The 21,502-nt window shown below is 38.9% G+C and overlaps 1 protein-coding gene across 6 annotated transcripts in view; it reads right to left on the bottom strand.

Moving 5' to 3' along the window:
• The window catches only part of CDH19 (cadherin 19), a 118,972-nt gene that overhangs the window by 32,125 nt on the left and 65,345 nt on the right, over positions 1-21,502 (bottom strand). For 5 of the 6 annotated variants that reach the window (XM_052788215.1, XM_052788221.1, XM_052788218.1 and 2 more), the window contains exons 3-4: positions 8,639-8,865; positions 5,723-6,017 (exon numbers count right to left, since the gene is read on the bottom strand). In XM_052788215.1, the coding sequence (XP_052644175.1) occupies positions 5,723-6,017; positions 8,639-8,836 (493 nt within the window). In that variant the 5' untranslated portion in view covers positions 8,837-8,865. Of the gene's footprint in view, positions 1-5,722; positions 6,018-8,638; positions 8,866-21,174; positions 21,245-21,502 lie in introns of all 6 variants that reach the window. The other variant, XM_052788216.1, reaches the window with a different exon arrangement.

Below are 21,502 nucleotides of genomic sequence, written 5' to 3'. Positions count from 1 at the left end.
TGCCCACAACTACATTTAAAAATGGACTTGTTTACAGCACCATATTTAATATATCAGGAATAAAATTCAACATATATAGGACTACAAAGTTATCATTACAGCTTTTGTGCATCTCACTCATTTAAAGCTAGATTTATTTTCTACAGTTTCTAACCATTAGCAAGAAATGTTGAATCTAAAACAGCATTTGCTGCTTGTCTAAGGCCCAGCTTACTTTTCTGCTTGCCTGTTGACTCTTCCAGAGTATAGCAGAAGACAGAAGCATGGAATATGCCCTCTTGGGCTCAGTGAGATGCAGCTGCTGGATATAATGGAAAGGTGAGCAGGCAAGGGGCATCTGGTAAAGAGGGAGCCGACGGGGGGGTGTAGAAATAACAGACCTCCTGCACTCTCAGGAGAAAGACTGTTTTTAAACTGGGGTGGCAGGAGACCATGTAAAGAGAGGACTATGGTTTCTCACATTTTTTAGGACAAAGATTTCATGATCACTATATGAACCTCTACATTAAATATGGACTATGTCATAAGCAGAAGAAAAATTTTATCCTGGGCTTAAGAATACTTTCTCAGTTTTTAATTTTTCACTGCGATGAAGCCTGTATTTCTTTATACATTTAACCTGCAGCAAACAAAGCCAGCCATTTGCTGAATGGAATCATGTTTACCCAGATATCTGTATCTGAGTGATAGAAATCACAATGTTAATATTAAGCACTCAAAAACTCCAAAAAGCCATTTTTTGTAACTCCATGGCTGGGAGAAGAATAACTGATCAGATACAAATAATATATTTTAAAACAATCAATTAACACATAACCCCCCCAAACAAACAAATAAAACCCCCAGACCTCACCTCTTGACAGTCCAGCCATGACATGATATAATTGTCAATCCAACCATGATACAGTTTCACCACATTTACATGAAAATGGATATCATGGCAGAGACAAATTAACTGAATATGTCTGTGAGTTTTCAAACATGCATTTTTGAATATGGGAGTCTGTGTGTTGTTGATATAAAGTTTAGCCCTCAGTATGTGTTTTATGTACACAGTAGTGTATTAAGCTGGATAGTAAACATGCTTACACATTTTTGGCTTTTTATTAGATTTATTTAAGGCAAACTACATTTTGGTGATTGCTGTATAAGTTTTTTCTTTTTATTCCTGCAGCCTTGGTTTTACCCTTCTTGGGCAAAACATAGTAGTGCCACTTATATATTGCAGGCCATTAGGTAAACTATAGGGCCCTCAAATGGCAAATAGTTATTCATTTTTCCAGCTAGAGCTTGAAATCTATAAAAACATTAAGTACTGATACATTATTACATCTGACTCTTAACCACTCCATCAGATACACTGCCTTTGTACATGTTTAACAGCTATATGGAAGACACTTAATGTAAAATTGTACCAAATGCCTGAGGGAAAAACCACAGTCCTGTGTTCTCAGAAGAGACTACATTTGCTGACACACTTTTCATTTACTGTGACACTTGCATATAAAATCCTAATAAAATTTAGTAGTGAAGATAAAAGAGAGCTAAGAAAAAAGTAAAATGTATTCTAATTTGTTGGCACATTAGTATATATATATCTACTGATATTTGTACCTAACTTTAGGCAAAATTATCTGTGCCTATTTTCTGTTTTTCTGTGGTTCTCTGAGGCAAGTGGCAGGCTGTGAATTATTCTCTCCTTGCTTTCTTAGTTCCAGACTAAATGTTCACTAAGAGTGAACTGCTTTCCCAAGTATTGACCACACTTCCTGAGCATGTTTTCTGTGAGGAAATTACCAGGAGATCCCAGGTCTAGCATCAGTGAGCTGAACTGCTGCTAGAGAGCGCCAAAACAGAGCAAAGGCCAAGTCTCTCTATTGCACTGTATCATTTAAACTAATTCTGGTCTACAACCCTTATTATGCAAGAAGATGTTCTATTTTACTGGGAGAAAAGCACTGATATAGTGAACTATTACGGTATCAATGCTGCAAAATTTAGTTGGTTACTCTTTTTATCTACTGGGAGGTTAGAAATTTCCTTGTAAGGATTGATGCTTTAGTAAGTGCACTGAAAGAGGTTTCACCTCAGAAGTGTGGTCCCTACCCTTTGAGAAGACTTCATGGTATGGCTCAGCTGTTTCATTGGAGCTGACCACTGTTGAGGTATATACTATTATATACCATTCCACTTACATTCTATATGCCAGATATACACATTAATATGTCAGTAGTCTAGTAGTGTCTACATGGAAGAAGTAGGTGAAAGAATGATCTCTAAAATAGTTATGGTATTAGTGCTGGAGAGGTCAAATATAGAAGCAGCAGTGTAGAAAACATTTCAAGATCCATAGGACTGACTTAGATTCATATATCATACACTGGATGATTGCAAATCTGTGAGTTTACTATTTCAGGTAGTCTGTGTCTGAGGGAGGAAGTACACAGGCATCTTGTTTTATTTCTCACCCATTCTGATAAATGGGAGGTAGCGTTACTTCTAATTTTTTTTTTTCATTTCATATATGTCTACATTTTACTGGAATCTTTTCTTTATAGTCTTAGAGGAATATCACAAAATAAATTAATTTTTTTGCAGTTTAATTAATCTTACATTGAAGTGATACGATATTTTAGGAATTTAAATATATAATAGATGACAGGAGATTGGATAAAGACTGCTGAGCCTTTCGTTTTTAGGGTATAAGTTTATAGCCAACTCAAGTCAATATAGATTGAAATTTTTCATCTGTCAACTGCTTGTTGATGGTTTCAGGTGAGAAACAGAAGTATACAGGAAAAGATTAGTACTGTTGGTTTTGGCCATAACTACTGTCCTACCTAACTTTTTTCTTTTTTTTTCTATATAGCCATCATTAAGACCGGAAGATAAAATAGAAGGAATCCATAAGTCAATTCTTGATATACTTCTGTGAATGGTTACAGGTCTGTGTGAGTATAAATCAAGCCATACTAAATTATTATCTATTTTAAAACCATTTTTGTAAGACACCAAGTGCCTCATAAACAATGCTTTACCACAGGGGAAAAAAAAAAAAGGAAAAGAGAAAAGGGCATTGTCAAAGTCTTAAATCTGTGTAATCCCAGGTAAAAATACCCAGATAATTCCAGATAATGAGCTATGCCCATTACTACTCTGAGCACATAAAAAAAAAAAATGCAAAGGTCCTTGACAAGGCACTTGTCTTCTTGTCTCCAAACTTGAGTGAATGAGCGAGATGTAAAGACTCATAAAGAAGTACCCTCTGAACAAGCAACTGATTATGTCAGACAAAGTTACTTGACGAAGAGCTCAGATGCAGAAGTTTTGAGACAAATAAGTCTGTCTGCATGGAAAAAAGTGGCAGTGAAGAAACAATCATACACTCAAAAGTGATTTCCCTGTGCCCTGGTTTCAGCTGGGATAGAGTTAATTTTCTTCCTAGTAGCTGGTACAGTGCTATGTTTTGGGTTCAGTATGAGAAGAATGTTGATAACACACTGATGTTTTCAGTTGTTGCTCAGTAGTGTTTAGACTAATGTCAAGGATTTTTTTTTTCAGTTTCTGATGCCCAGCCAGCAAGAAGGCTGGAGAGACACAAGAAGTTGGGAGGGGACACAGCCAGGGCAGCTGACCCAAAGTGGCCAAAGGGATATTCCGTACCATGTGACATCATGCCCAGTATATAAACTGGGGGGAGTTGGCCTGGGAGGGATTGCTGCTTGGGAACTAACTGAGCATCGATCGGTGAGTGGTGAGCAATTGCATCGTGCATCGCTTGTTTTGTATATTCCAATTCTATTATTTTTATTGTCATTTTATTATTGCTATTATTATCACTATTAGTTTCTTCCTTTCTGTTCCATTAAACTGTTCTTATCTCAGTCCACGAGTTTTACCTTTTTCCTTCTGATTCTCTCCTCCATACCACTGGTGGGGGGGGGAAATGAGTGAGCAAGCGGCTGCGTGGTGCTTAGTTGCTGGCTGGGGTTAAACCACGAGACCCTGGTAGAAGGTGGTATAAGCAGGGTGACTAGGAAATAAATTGATTAAATGGATGTCTTTTGTAGCTATTGCTGGTTGTGATGGTGAGCTACTGCTTCCTGGCAGAAATTAGGATACTAACCCCACTTTTGATTAAACCCCAGGCATGAATATCCTTTTCTTGCAACTGCTATCCAGGCTGGCAGAAGAAGATAAAGTTTACAGCTCCCTGTGAAAGATTCACTGAAACTGCCCTAAAAGTTGAATGGGTAATGCTGAATGAAACATATTTTTTATTACCTTTTATGATCACTGATGCTATTACGTTAATGACCTCATTAATTCATACAGTTTTAAGTAGCACAATATTTGAATTTCTTTTCAATATTATTTGCAATAGAAATAACCAAAAGAGATAGGGGTATGAATTTAAAAGATTACTGGGATTCTTTCTGTAAGATTTAAAGAATTCAGTTTTCCTTTGATTTTGAAAATAACTATTTGGAGATAGCAGTATCTATAACATGCTTGTTTCTGTCAGCCGCATTCACACTTTGAGGTTTTTTTAAGAATTTAAATGTACATGTATACACATTATGTATGCATATGTGTATGTACACATATATGTATATATACAACTATATTTATCAGATGTTGACTTTGCTTTGTATTTGTTGTATTAAGTTTCCAGATACATGACAGATCCTAGTACAGGTCCGTTTGATCTTGTGGAGGTGGGAAAGAAGAGGTGCAGGGTTTAAGTTGTTCCTCTTGACAAGAAAATTATAATTTATGTGCTTAGGAAATCAGAAGGCAGTCCTTCACTGCACACCATCTATTCGAGACACAGAGAAGCTGACTGATAGGAAAGAGGCTTGGCAGTGTAAAGAGGTAGGCATCATACATGGTGTGAGGGTGGTGATCACATCAGCCCTACATCAGCTTCATACCATTCCTGTTCTGAACCTATTACTTATAGGAAGGAAACTATCCCGATCCTTGGGGGCGAAATTGTGAGTGCCTGTGATATGAATGTGAATGTCTTCCAGTTACAGTACAATATGATTTATATTACACAGGCTATAATAAAGACATATTGTTTAATTATTAAGCAGAATCAGAGTAGACTGAAGGATGCTGTTGAGTACTTTTCAGTTCAGCCAAGCTTGTATTTATGTCCTTCAAAGAGTCAAATGATGTCAGAGGACTTTAAAGTTTACGTGCATACTACTTTTCTTTCAGATTGGTAGAAGCCTGAAAAGCTGACAGGTTGTAACAATAATCATACACTGAACAATGTTCTGGAGACTAGGGTGTTATACTGATTGAAAAAATAGTGAAATCTGTCAGCCCCAAATCTCCTTTTCAGTATCAACTGGCTATACTACTCTACCTATTTTGAATGGTAATGTTATATTTTTAAACAAGTACCAATTTCAAGGCTGAATCACTGACAGGAAAGACAACTCTCTATAGTCAATCCAAGCATGTATCCAGATTCTGTAAAAGGACTTGGATACATGTAGGTATCGAAATATTTAAAGGCAAGGTTGTTAAGTAGACGTATGCATAACCTTCAGTTTAAGCAGATACCTTTGCAAATTTCCAAGCTTGTAAAATGGTTTGCTTCCTTCTCACTGAAAGGCAGTCTATAAAATATGTTATTAAGTTTTTATATCAACATAGCTATCTAAAAAAAAATCAGGAAATGAAGAGTTTGGTTCACAGCATGGCGTACCTTCAGGTGACATCTCTGGAACAGTGGCCACATAAGGTCCATCCAAGAACTGTGGTTCATGATCATTGACATCTCGAACCTTGATAATAAATTCTGATTCAGGTTCAACAGGAAGCTGAGTGCTCCTGTTAATTGCTTGTGCTCTTAGAGTGTAGAAGGCTTTCTTTTCTCGATCCAGCTTTTGTGTCACGTAAATTTTGCCGTTATTTTCATCAATGATAAAAATGCTTCCAGCTCCCTCCCCAGTCAAAATGTATTTTAGGTTGCCATCCTGCTTGTCTAAATTTGATTTCAGCTGCAAGCACAAAACAGAGAAATAAGCCACATTTTGGGAGGAATAAAATTTTGGAGTATTCTTTTTAGGCTTTGTTTGTTTTCATTCTATAGTGAACCCTGTCACTAGTGAGCCTTCTTGGTTACTAGTATTTAAAAGACGATACTGTTACATTTTCAGCCAGTCATGACTCAATTTTAACGTGCTGATGTAACAGACATGTAAATGCATGGTAAACCTGAAAAAAGATGCTTCAGCCACATTGAAGTGAAGGGAATGTACCTACTTTAGTTCATTGCTTTATCAGCTCCCATAAACTTCTGCTGAAAATGATGCAAAGGTCATTAAACATTATCTAAATTTTTTATTATTATGAACGACAAGTGTACTTTGTAAGTTTTATATATTTTTTTGTACTCAGCAATACTAAGTGTAAATATGAGAGACAGTGGTGTTCTATTTCTGTTGAAATATTAAAGAGATGAAAAGCTATTCTGTGGTATAAGCCTGTATTATTTATTCTGAAATAAATTGATAGACATTTTCCATTTCCTTCCAGGATGATCTGCATCCTCTGCTGTCTTGCTAAGATGAACTTTATGATGATAGTTCCTCTGATGAAGCTGAGCCCTGGAGACCATTGCGGTCCAGCTGCATTTGTTCATGCCAATAAATAGTTCTGTTAATGTTAACAATATGTAACAGTACTTTTTAAATAGCAATAACTTAATTTCCTAACATGTCAAACACCCACGGTTAAATTTTACGGGAACAACAATTTCTATCGTATCATTAATTCTCTAATTTTTTCTTTACTTATTGTGATCTGTAAATCTTGGTTTCCTTGTCATGAACCCCAGGGCATGGGAAAGGTGATGAATTTCTAGATCTTAACCTAAGATGGAGTTCAGGTGTGATCATAGAGTGCATCAAACCCCTAGAGACTGGAAGCATGCCTCGGACTGGCTGTTTAGACATAACCTGTGTTGAACCACTTCACTCAGAATCATTTATCCCCAGAAGATGTTCATGACCTTGACCATGTTAAATGAGAGGTCTCTTGCAGATGACATTTGCTGAGAAAGCATGCTGAAGGTTCTCAATTTACCTATTGTATTATGCTAGACACAAAAGAATAAATGGTCTTTCCATTGTAAATGAGAACTGGGAACAAGAATTTATATACTTGCCTTCATACACCTGCCACTGCAGTGCTGATGGACACATTTCTTTTTCTTAAACATGATAACAGAAAAGGATTCATGAGTCTATGTTAAATGAAATTTGAAGATTGAGCTCTGAATCTGACTGTGAAAAGACATTGACATGGAATAGTGACTTCAAAACAGAGACTGTCTACCTTTGGTTTTTTGTTGATGCAATTTCCTTCAGGGCCTTATTTACTAAAATTTTGTGTGTTGATCATAGACTATCACTTTATTTACTGAAAGCACAGCATATTCTACTCAATAAAAAGACAGAAGTAAATATGTCTGATTAGACAATGATTAGACCGCAATAAATTAAACATAATCTTCAATAAAAATTCACTATAGTTTACCTGTGAGAAATAGAAAAGCAAGATTATGAAATTTTTCTAAAGCTGTATAAAAATACATGACATTTATGAAGTTTCTTTACAGGAAACTGTTTTCCAACTATGGGAAATTAATAATAATTAAAAAATGAGTATGTCTACACTTGTTCTTTCAGAAGTGAGACATCATACTTCCATAGTAGTTACTTCGAAGAGGTTGTGAAAAAGTAATTAATGAATTTTGAGCACTTCACCCTTTGGGCCCAATTAAATTTTAGTGCTAGTTAATTAGCAGTTAAACTTATTTCCCTTCATTCATCTAGAAAGTGCCTTAAAGAAAAGAAAAACTAGATCTCAAGATTACAATTACTTCTAGCATACAAAAATAAAAAATAATAATAAGTAATAATAATAATAATAAGCAGAGAGAGAAGAAAGGGGCAGATAAAGCCTCATTAAGACAATTATCTTAAAACACTTTTTTAAAGGAGGGTGAAAAATAATTGCTCGTTGTGCTAAACCTATGTTAATCTAATGAACCATGCAGATTCCTGTAGTTTCTCAGTAGTGAAAGGATTTAGTATTAATCTGCTTCATTAAAAATTAATGAGGGGTAAATCAGCTGCTACTTAGTGTAATAGAAAATCATGCTAAATACTGTTTGTAAACTACACTGCACTCAGTATGGCTGCTTTGATGCATTGCCAAAAATAGCGCAAGCAAATTGCCAGATGTTGATAAATGGGTCTCAACTTTCATTCAGAAGACAGAAAGGAACTTTTCAGCTTCATACCTTCATCTGCTGTGTATGGAGCTAGTTTTAGTAACAGAGTGAATGTGGAATTTCCTTGATAGTAGACCTAGGTGAAGGAAGGTCCTTCGTACTGCCACGACCTCCAGCACTTGGAGTTCTCTGACCCTGAGTCAGGTCACAGGAAAGGAGTGATGTTGAATTGCCTAATTACAGCTCCCTGAGCTCCTCTTTCTACCCTTCTCGATATTTCCAGGTCACTGGAGATGCTTGTCTTCCAAGTCAAGGTAGTAAGCTGCTAATCGGGACATTAAATCTAACCTTGTACTGTCCTTGAATCATTACTTATCATACCTGTCCAACATACACAGGCACCATAGAGGTCTGTTCCTCTGTTGCAAAAAGTGGCTCCCATACCCAGCCACGTTTCACTCTTCGAACTGCTGTGAAAGACTGATCTGTATTTTGAGCGCTGTGGGTCTGCGTGCTTGGAGAGCAAGGCCAAAGTTGAACCAGCATCAGTATGAGAGATAGCAATGCGGAGCAATTCATGCTGGACCCTTCTTTCAATCAATTTTCATCTGCGGAAGAGGAGAAAAAAAAAAAAACAGCTTTGACATAGCATCACTTTTGTATTTCCGCTTTTACATATTGATTCTGTGTTAATATAAGAGCTGATTTGCAGTGTTAAAACCTCCTCCTCTCCCTAAAAGGAAAGAGCTGAAACAAAGTCTCTTTCTGATTAAAATAGAGATTCTCTTGGAGACTCTGGCATGAAAGTCAAGTATTCAACTTCCCTTTATGAATATCCTACACAGGGACTTTCTATGCAAAAAAGGAAAATCATCCTTCAATTAATTCATCTTCCAAATTAAGCTGGGTAATTGTATTGTGTAGCCTAGGAATAATTTGATTGGAATAATTGTATGTTTCTGCTTAGACAGGGCTCATTTTGAGCTGCAGTCATAGAACTGCCTGAAGGGTGAACATCTAGCCTTTGTGGCCCTGATGACTGACAGCTGAAACAGAGCTGTGCAGATTTTTTTTTAACCTCTTCTTTCCCTCTTTCCCAACTCAGCAAAATGCCTGCAAAAATGCCAAAGGTGATAGGTTACCATGAAGAAGCAGCAAAAATGTGTAACTCTCTCCTTCCTGGTCAATAGAAATTGTCTTAACTGATTTTACTACCTCTGACATTCTTGTCTTCAGTTAAACAGACAAAGGGCAAATGCATCTTGAAAGCTGTAGGTTTCTGCAGCTAGTTTCATTGGCACAAAGTATTCTTTCAGAAAATGAAGGCTTTGCACAAACTATATGCTATTATTGACTTTTCAGTGATTTTTGGTACAATAAATGAAACACTGAATTTTAAATAAAGTGCAATGCTCATTAAGAATGGCCATCTTCTATGAGGAAAAAAGGAAAATTTTGAAAATCCTTACCACATGCATTTCAAGTCTTAAAACGTTACTTGGCAATGGCATTAACCATTCTTTTAAATTCTCTAGCCTTGAAAAATAACATTTCCTATGCAGGAGCAGTCTGGTTTATGAATTTATCACATGACAGTCAGTTTGTACAAAACAGTGGGAAAAAATATGTGGCTGCAATTACTTTAGGTCTGAAAAATCCATGATCCTTTTATCTGTCCAAGATAAAATATGAATTTATGTATTTTAAGATCATTATTTAAATAATAATGTTATAAATACCCATCCTTAGGCAAAGCAAAATGCCATAATTGCTTAAAATGACAGACAGGTCATATAGACAACTATTTCTTTCCTTCCAGAAATTTAAACATGATATTGAACATTTTTCTGTTAAAATGTAATCTGCATTATAATATAATCTGTATATTTACTGAGAAAAAGATAAAGCAGTTCTAAAAATAAGGGATATAGAATTGTAGGTGTTAAAGTGCATGTTCTAATTTCTTAACATTTTCTGTTTTTCAGCTGTAAAGCTGTAATAGTGCAAGACGAGACTTGAATGGAAGGAACATGACTTGGGTACTCTCTCGTTTCATTTTTCCTTGGAAAATTGCTTATTTTCCTAAAGCTGCAAGAATAATATTGGGACATGGAAGACAAGGCCAACAAAGCTCAACTTGGCTCTCAAATAAAGCTTGAGTGAGGTTTAAAAGGCCTAAAGGCCTTCAAGAGTCTCTCTGTACAACAGGTGTATTTAACACAAAGCAGTAATTTGCACAGAAACTGATCTTGAAAATGAACATTCACTTTATTGCAGTACATACCAAGGGACAGACAACTCAAACAATGAAAGCTGATATAGTCAAAGAGACCTTTCTGAGGAATCATAAAGAAATTTATTTCAATCACTATTTAAATGAGGAGACAGGTGTTCAGTCTGGGCCATAGCAAATGCTTCTGGCTAACCATTAGCTGGTGCTTTGGCCGCTTGTTCTGACACTGCCCACCTTGTTCAACCAAGTATTTCAGGCTTGTGGGGCAGTATTTCATGCAGGGTGAGTGCCAAACAGACGCTCATTATCAAACTCATCTGACAGACACCATGTGTACACATCAACATAGTGAGGGTATGGAATATGGCTATGCTGGTCTACTGTTGGCCACCTTTTAGCAATGCACTCAGTAGTTAGCCATCAGCAATGGACAGCTTAAAGGGCATAATTAATATTTTGGTTCGCTTCAGTGTCTCCTCTTTGCTAATTTATGTTAATAGCCTATGATACACATATTCAAGCGTCATGTCTTGGAAAAATTAAGGGGGAATAAACATTTTTAGATTTTGACACACTGCACGCTGTTAGGGGTATAAAAAGACTTTAACTTGAAAACACAGACAGTAGGCAAATTACTGTAAAAAACCACGTAAAGCTATGTAATGGAATTGAGTGTTATATGTATTTCTGCTTTTCTCTTCTCTATCACATCAGACATACTCAATTTGCCTTTACTTTCAGGATCTTTCAAAGCATATTTGCTTCCAATGTCCTCCTGCTCATTTGGCATTGAGACACTGCCTCCAGCCTCTGGCCAGCACATGTTGCCATTCTTTATAAATCCAATTGTTCCCCTGTGAAACAATCACCTTCTTTCTGTTCCACAGACTGTAACTTACGCTCAGAAGTAGCTTTTGTAAAATATCCAGAAACTAACTTCTTATTCCCTCTTTTATTTCTAGCCTTTCCATAAAATTCCAAATTTCAGTGTTACCTACTTAAAGGAAAAAATGTGTTCACAGTGTTTAAAGCGGTTCTGTGCTAAGACTGCTGCCTATCACAGTGACCAGTATTGTCTTGTTATTCCCTTGTACTCCTCTGACTTTTCCTATCCATCACTTGCTTCTTGTTTTACACTTAATTTGTAAGGTCTTTGCAAATGAAATGACCTTGTACTCTGTGTTATAATTCTAATATGCAGCAGAAGGGAGGATTAGTAAAAGCACAGAGCTTTTAGGTGCTACAGTAATATGCACAAATAGATAAATTTTTAATAGAATAATCTCTCATTGAAAAAAAAGACAAATATATTTTCAGAAATGAGCAAATGAGCTATCACTAATAATTTCCCAAGGGACTGAGAGAAATGGGGACCATTGTTCTGCTCCAGTCCTATTCTTCAGGAAGTACGTCTCCACTCTCTCTCACTTGCATTGGATTGCAATAGTGAAGACTGATACTTAGAACAGAGTAATGAGAATATCAATTGCAGTTGTAATAAGGAGCTACAGCTTTTAAAGCAGTATCTTCCTTTTATACCCAATGAAAATTACAAGTTTCCTGTAGACTAGGAACAGATTTACCTTCTTGACACAAAGTTGCAGAGTCCTTTGTTAGGTTTGTTCTAGAACCATCACCAAGTGATATCCTGTCACCATTTGAAACTGAGTATTAGTGCTGGTAATTTATTTTAAATTATGACTGTGTCATTACATTACAAAATAATACCTGTTACTGCCTAGCATTGCAAGAATAACAGTAGGAAGAATAAGAGGTTTAAAAAATACAGCCTCTGGGATATAGTGAAGTTATATATTTGTTGGTGGAAAAAATAAAAGACCAAGGGTGGACAAAACAACAGCCTTCTAAAGCATTAACACCCCCCCCCCCCCCAAATAGAAGATTACAGTGAAGGTGAGGATAAATTCTGTTCCAGTTCTGTTAGCTGAAGAATAAGGAAAAACCAGCTTAATTTTGTAACAACCCCCCCATAATTTGATATAAGTAAAGCCTTCTAATTAGGAGGTAACAAATCATTGGAGCACAGTAACAAGGGCTGTGGTAGATACTCCTTAACTAGAGACCATTAGGACCATCTCGTATATGTACTTGATCCTACTTTACAGTAGGATTTTGAAACAGTGACTCCTGAGAAAAACAAATCTCTCTGTCCTTGAAAGTACCAAGCAGAACCAAAAATGCCAGACTGAAAGACATTCCTTTTGTGGAATTTGGTGTTGTCTTTGCTTGTTTTAATAACATCAAGCAAACAACAACAGCAACAAAGTGGAAAAAATCATGCAAGCCAATCTAATTCATTAATATGCAGCTTCTGAAACATATTTCTTATCACAAGTAGAGGCCTAACATGATGTTTTTTCAGTTGCAAGTTCTATTCTGTGTATCAGTGTTATTATGATTAGTGACATTTGTCTCTATGTTGCCGTCTTTAATTTTCACTTAATAGGATAAAGAAGAAAGGGTATTTGTAACTAACACCTTTGGACTACTGTGTCAGAAAAAGCTTGAATGGATAGAAACCTTCATAATTTCAACTATACATTTGTTCATTTGTACTATGTCTACTGGCTATTTGTCCTTGTTGCATTTTATATGGCTGATTACTGACAATCCTAGCGTATTATACTGCTGCTGCTCTATTTTCCTTCCAGAAAAGACTGTATATGAACTCATTTTCATTGACCAGTTTAGGTTTCACACAATATGGTAGACAACTAGGCTATATTACTTCTAGAATTCCCAAGGAATTAGTCACATTTATGATGTGTTAGAAACCGCGGAAGTGCCTGAGAATGGTCATGTAGGAATTAGGGCTTCTCCCCCCAAAAAAGTCGGGGGATCAATAGCCCAACTGAAGTGTATCTACACCAATGCACGCAGCATGGGCAACAAACAGGAGGAGCTGGAGGCCATTGTGCAGCAGGAAAACTCTGACATAGTTGCCATCACAGAAACACAGTGGGATGACTCACACAACTGGAGTGCTGCAATGGTTGGCTATAAACACTTCAGAGGGATAGGCAAGGAAGGAGAGGTGGTGGGGTAGCCCTGTATGTTAGGGAGTGTTTTGACTGTCTAGAGCTTAATGATGGTGATGATAGAGTTGAGTGTTTATGGGTAAGAATCAGGGGGAAGGTCAACAAGGCAGATATCATGGTGGGAGTCTGTTATAGACCACCCAACCAGGATGAAGATGCAGACGAAATATTCTATAAGCAGCTGGGAGAAGTCCCATAATCACTAGCCCTTGTTCTTGTGGGGGACTTCAACTTACCAGATGTCTGCTGGAAATACAATACAGCAGAGAGGAAACATTCTAAGAGGTTCCTGGAGTGTGTGGAAGATAACTTACTGACACAGCTGGTGAGTGAGCCAGCTAGGGAAGGGGCCCCGCTGGACCTGTTATTTGCGAACAGAGAAGGACTTGAGGGTGATGTGATTGTTGGCAGCCACCTTGGGCACAGCAATCACGAACTGATAGAGTTTTTGCTTCCTGGAGAAGTAAGGAGGGCGCTCAGCAGAACTGCTGCCTCAGACTTCTGGAGGGCAGACTATGGCCTGTTTAGGAGCCTGGTTGACAGAGTCCCTTGGGAAGTAGTCCTGAAGGGCAAAGGAGTCCAGGAAGGCTGGACATTCTCCAAGAAGGAAATCTTAAAGGTGCAGGAGGAAGCCATCTCCATGTGCCAAAAGACAAGCCAGTGGGGAAGAAGATCGGCCTGGCTGAACAGAGAGCTTTGGCTGGAACTCAGGAAAAAAAGGAATTTATGATCTTTGGAAGAAGGGGCAGGCAACTCAGGAGGACTACAAGGATGTTGTGAGGTTATGCAGGGAGAAAATTAGAAGGGCCAAAGCCCAACTAGAACTTAATCTGGCTACTGCGTAAAAGACAATAAAAAATGTTTCTATAAATATATTAGCAACAAAAGGAGGGCTAAGGAGAATCTCCATCCTTTATTGGATGTGGGGGGAATCATAGTGACAAAGACTGAGGAAAAAGCTGAGGTACTTAATGCCTTCTTTGCCTCCGTCTTTAATAGTAAGACCAGTTGTTTTCAGGGTACCTAGCCCCCTGAGCTGGAAAACAGGGACAGGGAGCAGAATGAAGCCCCATAATCCAAGGGGAATTGGTTAGCAACCTTCTACACCACTTAGGCACACACACAAGTCTATGGGGCTGGATGGGATCTAGCCAAGGGTACTGAGTCAGCTGGCAGAAGTACTCACCAAGCCACTTCCCATAATTTCTCAGCAGTCCTGGCTAGCTAGGGAGGTCCCAGTTGACTGGAAGTTAGCAAATGTGAAAACCAACTACAAGAAGGGCTGGAAGGAGGATCCAGGGAACTACAGGCCTGTCAGTCTGGCCTCGGTGCTGGGGAAGATTATGGAGCAGATGATCTTGAGTGCCATCACACAGCACATACAGGTGATCAGGTCCAGTCAGCATGGGTTTATGAGAGGCAGGTCCTGCTTGACCAACCTGATCTCCTTCTATGACAAGGTGACCTGCTTAGAGGATGTGGAAAGGCTGTGGATGTTATCTACTAGACTTTAGTAAAGATTCTGACACCATTTCCCACAACATTTTCCTGGAGAAACTGGCTGCTCATGGTTTGGACAGGTATGCTCTTCGCTGGGTAAAAAATCGGCTGGATGGCTGAGCCCAAAGAGTGGTGGTGAATGGAATTAAATCCAGCTGGCTGTTGGTCACAAGTGTTATCCCCAGGGATCAGTATTGGGGCCAGTTCTGTTTAGCAGCTTTATCAATCATCTGGACAAGTGCACCCTCAGTAAGTTTGTTGACAACACCAAATTGGGTGGGAGTGTTGATTTACTCAAGGGTAGGAAGGCTCTACAGAGGGATTTGGACAGGCTGGATCGATGGGCTGAGGCCAATTGTATGATGTTCAACAAGGCTCAGTGCTGGGATCTGCACTTGGATCACAACAACCCCATGCAATGCTACAGGCTTGGGGAAGAGTGGCTGGAAAGCTGCCTGGCAGAAAAGGACCTGGGGCTATTGGTCAACAGCCGGCTGAATATGAGCCGGCAGTCTGCCCAGGTGGCCAAGAAGGCCAATGGTATCCTGGCTTGTATCAGCAATAGTGTGGCCAGCAAGACTAGGGAAGTGATTGTCCCTCCGTACTCGGCACTGGTGAGGCCGCACCTCAAATACCATGTTCAGTTTTGGGCCCCTCACTACAGGACAGACATTGAGGTGCTGGAGCACGTCCAAAGAAGAGCAACAAAGCTGGTGAAGGGTCTAGAGCGCAAGTCTTATGAGGAGCACCTGAGGGAACTGGGGTTGTTTAGCCTGGAGAAAAGGAGTCTGAGGGGAGACCTCATTGCTCTCTACAACTACCTGAAAGGAGGTTGTAGGGAGGTGGGGATCAGTCTCTTCTTCCAAGTAAGAAGCGATAGGACAAGAGGAAATGGCCTCAGGTTGTGCTAGGGGAGGTTTAGATTGGATATTAGGAAAACTTTTTTCACTGAAAGGATTATGAAGCATTGGAACAGGCTGCCCAGGGAAGTGGTTGAGTCACCATCCCTGGAGGCATTTAAAAGACGTGTAGATGTGGCACTTAGGGACATGGTTTAGTGGTGGATTTGGCAGTGTTAGGTTAATGGTTGGACTTGATGATCTTAAAGGTCTTTTCCAACCTGAATGATTCTATGATTCTGTATATATATCAACTAGTTTTATTAATGCATATGTTTTGTGGTTTGTTTTTTTCTTTTTTAAATCTGTACAGAACAATGATAAAATCTTCCAGACTGTGCAAAGTAGTGCAATTAATCATAGGATCATAGAATGGTTTGGGTTGGAAGGGACCTTAAAGATCATCTAGTTCCAACACCCTGCCCTGGACAGGGACACCTTCTTCTCGACCAGGTTGCTCAAAGCCCCATCCAACCTGGCCTTCAATACTCCCAGGGATGGGGCATCCACAACTTCTCTAGGCAAGCTCTTCCAGTGCCTCACCACCCTCACACTAAAGAACTTCTTCCTTACATCTAATCTAAATCTACCCTGCCCTTGTGAAAAAGTCCCTCTCCAGCTTTCTTTTGGGCCCCCTTTAGGTACTGAAAGGCTGCTATAAGATCTCCCCAGAGCCTTCTCTTCTCCAGGCTGAACAACCCCAACTGTCTCAGCCTGTCTTCATAGGAGAGGGGCTCCAGCCCTCTGATCATCTTCATGACCCTCCTGGACTCACTCCAACAGGTCCATGTCCTTCTTATGTTGGGGGCCCCAGAACTGAATGCAGTACTGCAGGTGGGGTACCAGAGCGGAGTAGAGGGGCAGAATCACCTCCCTGAGCCTGTTGGTCATGCTTCTTTTGATGCAGCCCAGGATACAGTTAGCTTTCCAGGCTGTAAGTGCACATTACTGGGTCATGTTGAGCTTCTCATCAACCAACACCCCCACGTCCTTCTCCTCAGGGCTGCTTTCAATCCACTCATAGCCCAGCCTGTATTTGTGCTTGGTATTGGCCCCAGCCCATGTGCAGGACCTTGCACTTGGCCTTGTTAAACTTCATGAGGTTTGCACAGGCCCAGCTCTCAAGCCTGTCAAGGTCCCTCTGGATGGCAACCCTTCCCTCCAGAGTGTCAATCGCACCACACAGCTTGGTGTTGTCGGCACATTTGCTGAGGGTGCACTCAATCTGACTGTCCGTATCGCCAACAAAGTTGTTAAACAGTGCCAGTTGCAATACCGATCCCTGAGGAGTGCCACTCATCACTGATCTCCACTTGGACATCAAGCCATTGACCACAACTATTTGAGTGTGACCATCCAGCCACTGAGTGGTCCATCCATCAAATCCATGTCTTTCCAATTTAGAGACAAGGATGTCATGAGGGACAATTCAAATGCTTTGCACAAGTCCAGGTAGATGACTTCTGTTGTTCTTCCCTGATCCGCCAATGCTGTAACACCGTCATAGAAGGCCACCAAATTTGTCAGGCATGATTTGTCCTTAATGAAGCCATGTTGGCTCTCATCAATCACCTCCTTGGTTTCCACGTGCCCTCACATAGTTTCTAGGACGATATGCTCCATGATCTTGCTGGGCATAGTGGTGAGACTGACTGGCCTACAGTTCCCCAAGTCTTCCCTTTTTTGAAAAGGGGGGGTTATGTTTCCCCTTCTCCAGTCAGTGGGAACTTCCCTGTACTGCCATGACTTCTCAAATCTGATGGATAGTGGCTTAGCTACTTCATCTGCCAGTCCCCCCAGGACCCATGGATGCATCTCATCTGGTCCCATGGACTTGTGCACCTTCAGGTTCCTTAGATGGTCTCAAACCTGATCTCCTACCATGGGCAGTTCTTCATTCTCCCAGTCCCTGCCTTTGCCTTCTGCAACTTGGGTGATGTGGCTGGAGCACTTGCCAGTGAAGACTGAGGCAAAAAAGTCATTGAGTATCTCAGCCTTCTCCATATCCCAGATAACCAGGTCTCCCATTTCCTTCTGGAGAGGGCCCACATTTTCCACAGTCTTCCTTTTATCACTGATGTACCTATAGAAGCTTTTCTTGTTGCCCTTAACATCCCTGGCCAGATTTAATTCTATCAGGGCTCTGGCTTTCCTAGCCTGATCCATGGCTGCTCGGACAATTTCCCTGCATTCCTCCCAGGCTACCTGTCCTTGCTTCCACCCTCTGTAGGCTTCCTTTTTGTGTTTGAGTTTGTCCTATTCTTGCTGTTTCTTACTGTTGCTGAATTTCACATAGAGGCAGATAATATTTTTTACAGGTTTGGTGTGTTAGAAACCCTGCATTACCATTTTCATTGATTTTTAGCTGTGATTTGAACTTTTGCAATCAATGCCAAGATATTTTTTTATGTAAGTTTTTCATTCTTGTATTTTAAGTATTTTATTTGGAGACACTAGAAAAAGGCATACTAAACCCCTAAGGAATAAATATGGCATATTTAGCTCCAACTATGCTGGATTTGCCCTCTGGTTCCATTGATAACTACCACTGCAGATTGGCACAGAAGTCACTATTGTGATAGTAATGTTTAACTGAGTTGATAAAAGCAACAGTGGGAAGACAGGACTAAAATTTGAAAGAATTTATTTTGCTATTTGAACATTTTTTACTGAATATCACAGTTGTTGTATAACACGCATACATATTGTGTGATTGATTGATTGATTGATTTTTGTGAATGGATAAATTTGATACTAGTCCTCCTGTAGCTCAGGTCACCTTTTCTGTAATGCCTCTCAGCTTATGTTTATCATCTGCCTCATTTCTTTTCTTTATGATTAGTTTAGCTTTTAATATTGTTTTAGTTTTAGCTATTATTTGTATTGAATCTAAATATTTTAATATAGTCTTTTTTGACTTTCTGGTCTTTCACACACTTTTTTTTAATAAATTTGGACTGCCACATCTAACAAGTATGCTGAATTTATTTATACCGTGGCTATCAGAACTAACATCTAAAATGTAATAATATCTTCGGTCAATTAATTAAAGCTATATAAACAGTAGTCTTGCTAGTTTGTTGCACAACTAGCTATTTTAAAAGCTACTACTTAACCTTGGGAAGTGTCTTCTTTAATGCACGTCTTGATGTGACATTTGAGCAAATTGTATTGACTGGTAGTGCATATTAACACAGTACGGCTGCATGTGTCTCCACTAGTCACCCAGCACTTCACTTACATGGAAAGCAATTACTTAGTTGTTATGAATGTGATATAAATTTGACTTCATTCTAATTGGTACATTATTTTCTTCATTTTGTAAATATGCTATTGCACCATTAGGGAAGGCCTTCAAACTGTTATATAGAATTGCCAGAGTAATTATCTGTCAGTTATACATGGACTAAACAGCTTTAGAGAAATGAGTTTGTTAGTTGATTAGTGCCTTTAAGTCTGTGGATTTTAATTAGTGTAGAGCTGACTGACTAGAAATCCTGTCATTCGTATTGTTTTGTAATGGTTTACTGATTATCTTTCCAGGTAGTACGCTGACACATATTATCTGACTGTAGTATTTTAGTAGAATACCTGTGGCACTGTAGAAAAAAAGCTGAGATGCCATTTCACATGAGAAAACCCTGAGTATGAAAAGCAGTAGCCAGAAATCTGTCCATACTAGAGATTCAAAACACCTTTTACAGTATCAAATTGTGATATTTATTTCTTCAAATCTTATGTCTCCCCTTAAAAACCTATAGGAACTGTAGGGAAAGGTAGGACATTTGTTTTAAATGAGGGGAAAGGGGTGAAAGGTGAAGGATGAGATTTCCTGCAGTGACTGAAGAAAACAAGTGGTAGAGCTGTTCCCTGTTCAGCCCACAAGCCAAAGGAGATAGTATAGAGGATGGGGTGACATATTGTATGTTTTACAACCTCTTGCCACTGTATTTTAGTCATTCTCATTCCGTTACTGGAGTTATATTAATCACCAAAAGACATCAGTAAACCAACAAGGAGAAATAGCCTTTTCCTGAATTAAAGCCAGTGACTATTGGTGCTATTCTATTCCATTTGAACTTTGTCATATAAAACTGGCTGCACAATACCTATTTCCTAGTGGATGTGAGCATACAAGACGAGACAGCGAGTCTTTTGCCTTCTTCAACCCTGTTCCACCAGTATTTTTAGAACCAAGCAATTGGTTGCTGATCTGCAATTTGCTGGAGATACATGTAGCTGGGACCAGCTCAATATTTCTGGGTCTGGTTCAGCATTCCTATGTTCAGCTTCCCTTAGGTGACTGCTGCGACTCTGTGGACAAAGATTCTCATGATTTTGGAAATATGAAATAATTATTTCACTCACTGTTATCAATCATATTACACAGAGCTGGAAGTACAGCTTCAAACACTTCAGTCATGTCCAAGGCAGAAGGAGACTCAAGTCTTTCATTGCAATTCCTTTGAGCTCCTTTAGAAACAACCTGATAGAGATGACCTAACCCATCTAAAAAGTCTCTGGGTACAAAGAAGGAGTCACCCACACCATTCCTATCAACAGAATAGAGCGTGTGGAGAAGGATAAAGTTCTGGTGGGCAAGACTCTGCCAGACTGCTTTTGTTCTGCAGAGATGACATTTGGGAGTGCTGGTTAAGGTCAACACTGCATATTGGTGGAACCAAAGGCAATCCGATATTACTGTAAACTTTCCCTGTGAGTCCTTGTGTTACTGTTTTTCAGCTGGAACCAAGATAATATTAAAATTAAATCTGGAACATCAGAAAGTAATAAAGAAAAATTAAAAGTTTCTTTGGGAGTCTACTGAAATCCCCCAAGGGGATCAGCAGGTGTCACTGAGAACATCACACTGACGCACATGCAGAACTCCAGCAGATTCCCCAGAGGTAATTAAACCTTGAGGATTTCTCCCTGGTTGGTATGGTATCTTCTCTTATTTTGGAAGCATTGCTTTTCTGCATGTTATTAACTGAAGAATAGAAGTTATTTGGTGAATAGTTTCATAGACAAAAGACACAGATATTCCCACTTTCTTGTAACGAAGAAAAAGAAAAGAAAAATGAAGCAGGTATAGCTGTGTCTCTTGTCTAAATACTGGTGGATTAATGATTATATTTACTTCTTTTTCACAGACTATTCTGCCATACAGCTACATCCTACTTCAGTCCAGATGCTTACTTGCTAAAGAAAAATTGAAATGCTTACCTTAGGACTTAACTTTATGAAAAATTATGTTCATTTTCTGCAGTCATTCAATAGCTTCAGCAATTTTTTTCTGATGAAAAAATCAATTTAGTAAACAGATGCTGAGACGCTAAAAGATTCAGTTATGACAGTAGTTGTGGTACACTGCACTCTCTACACTAAAAATAAGTAAATGTTTCGTTTTAATTGTAGCTTTCCTTAACTATGACCATTATTTATTTTTAAGATAGTTTGCACTATAGAAAATTATGACTAAACCCACGTCTTTTAGCATAAATATTTTGCTGATTAAAAAGACTAACACATGTACACAGTAAAAACAGAAATT

This window comes from Harpia harpyja, chromosome 5 (genome assembly GCF_026419915.1).
Source record: "Harpia harpyja isolate bHarHar1 chromosome 5, bHarHar1 primary haplotype, whole genome shotgun sequence".
Taxonomy (NCBI): Eukaryota; Metazoa; Chordata; class Aves; order Accipitriformes; family Accipitridae; genus Harpia; species Harpia harpyja.
This window is presented reverse-complemented; position numbering and strand designations above follow the sequence as displayed.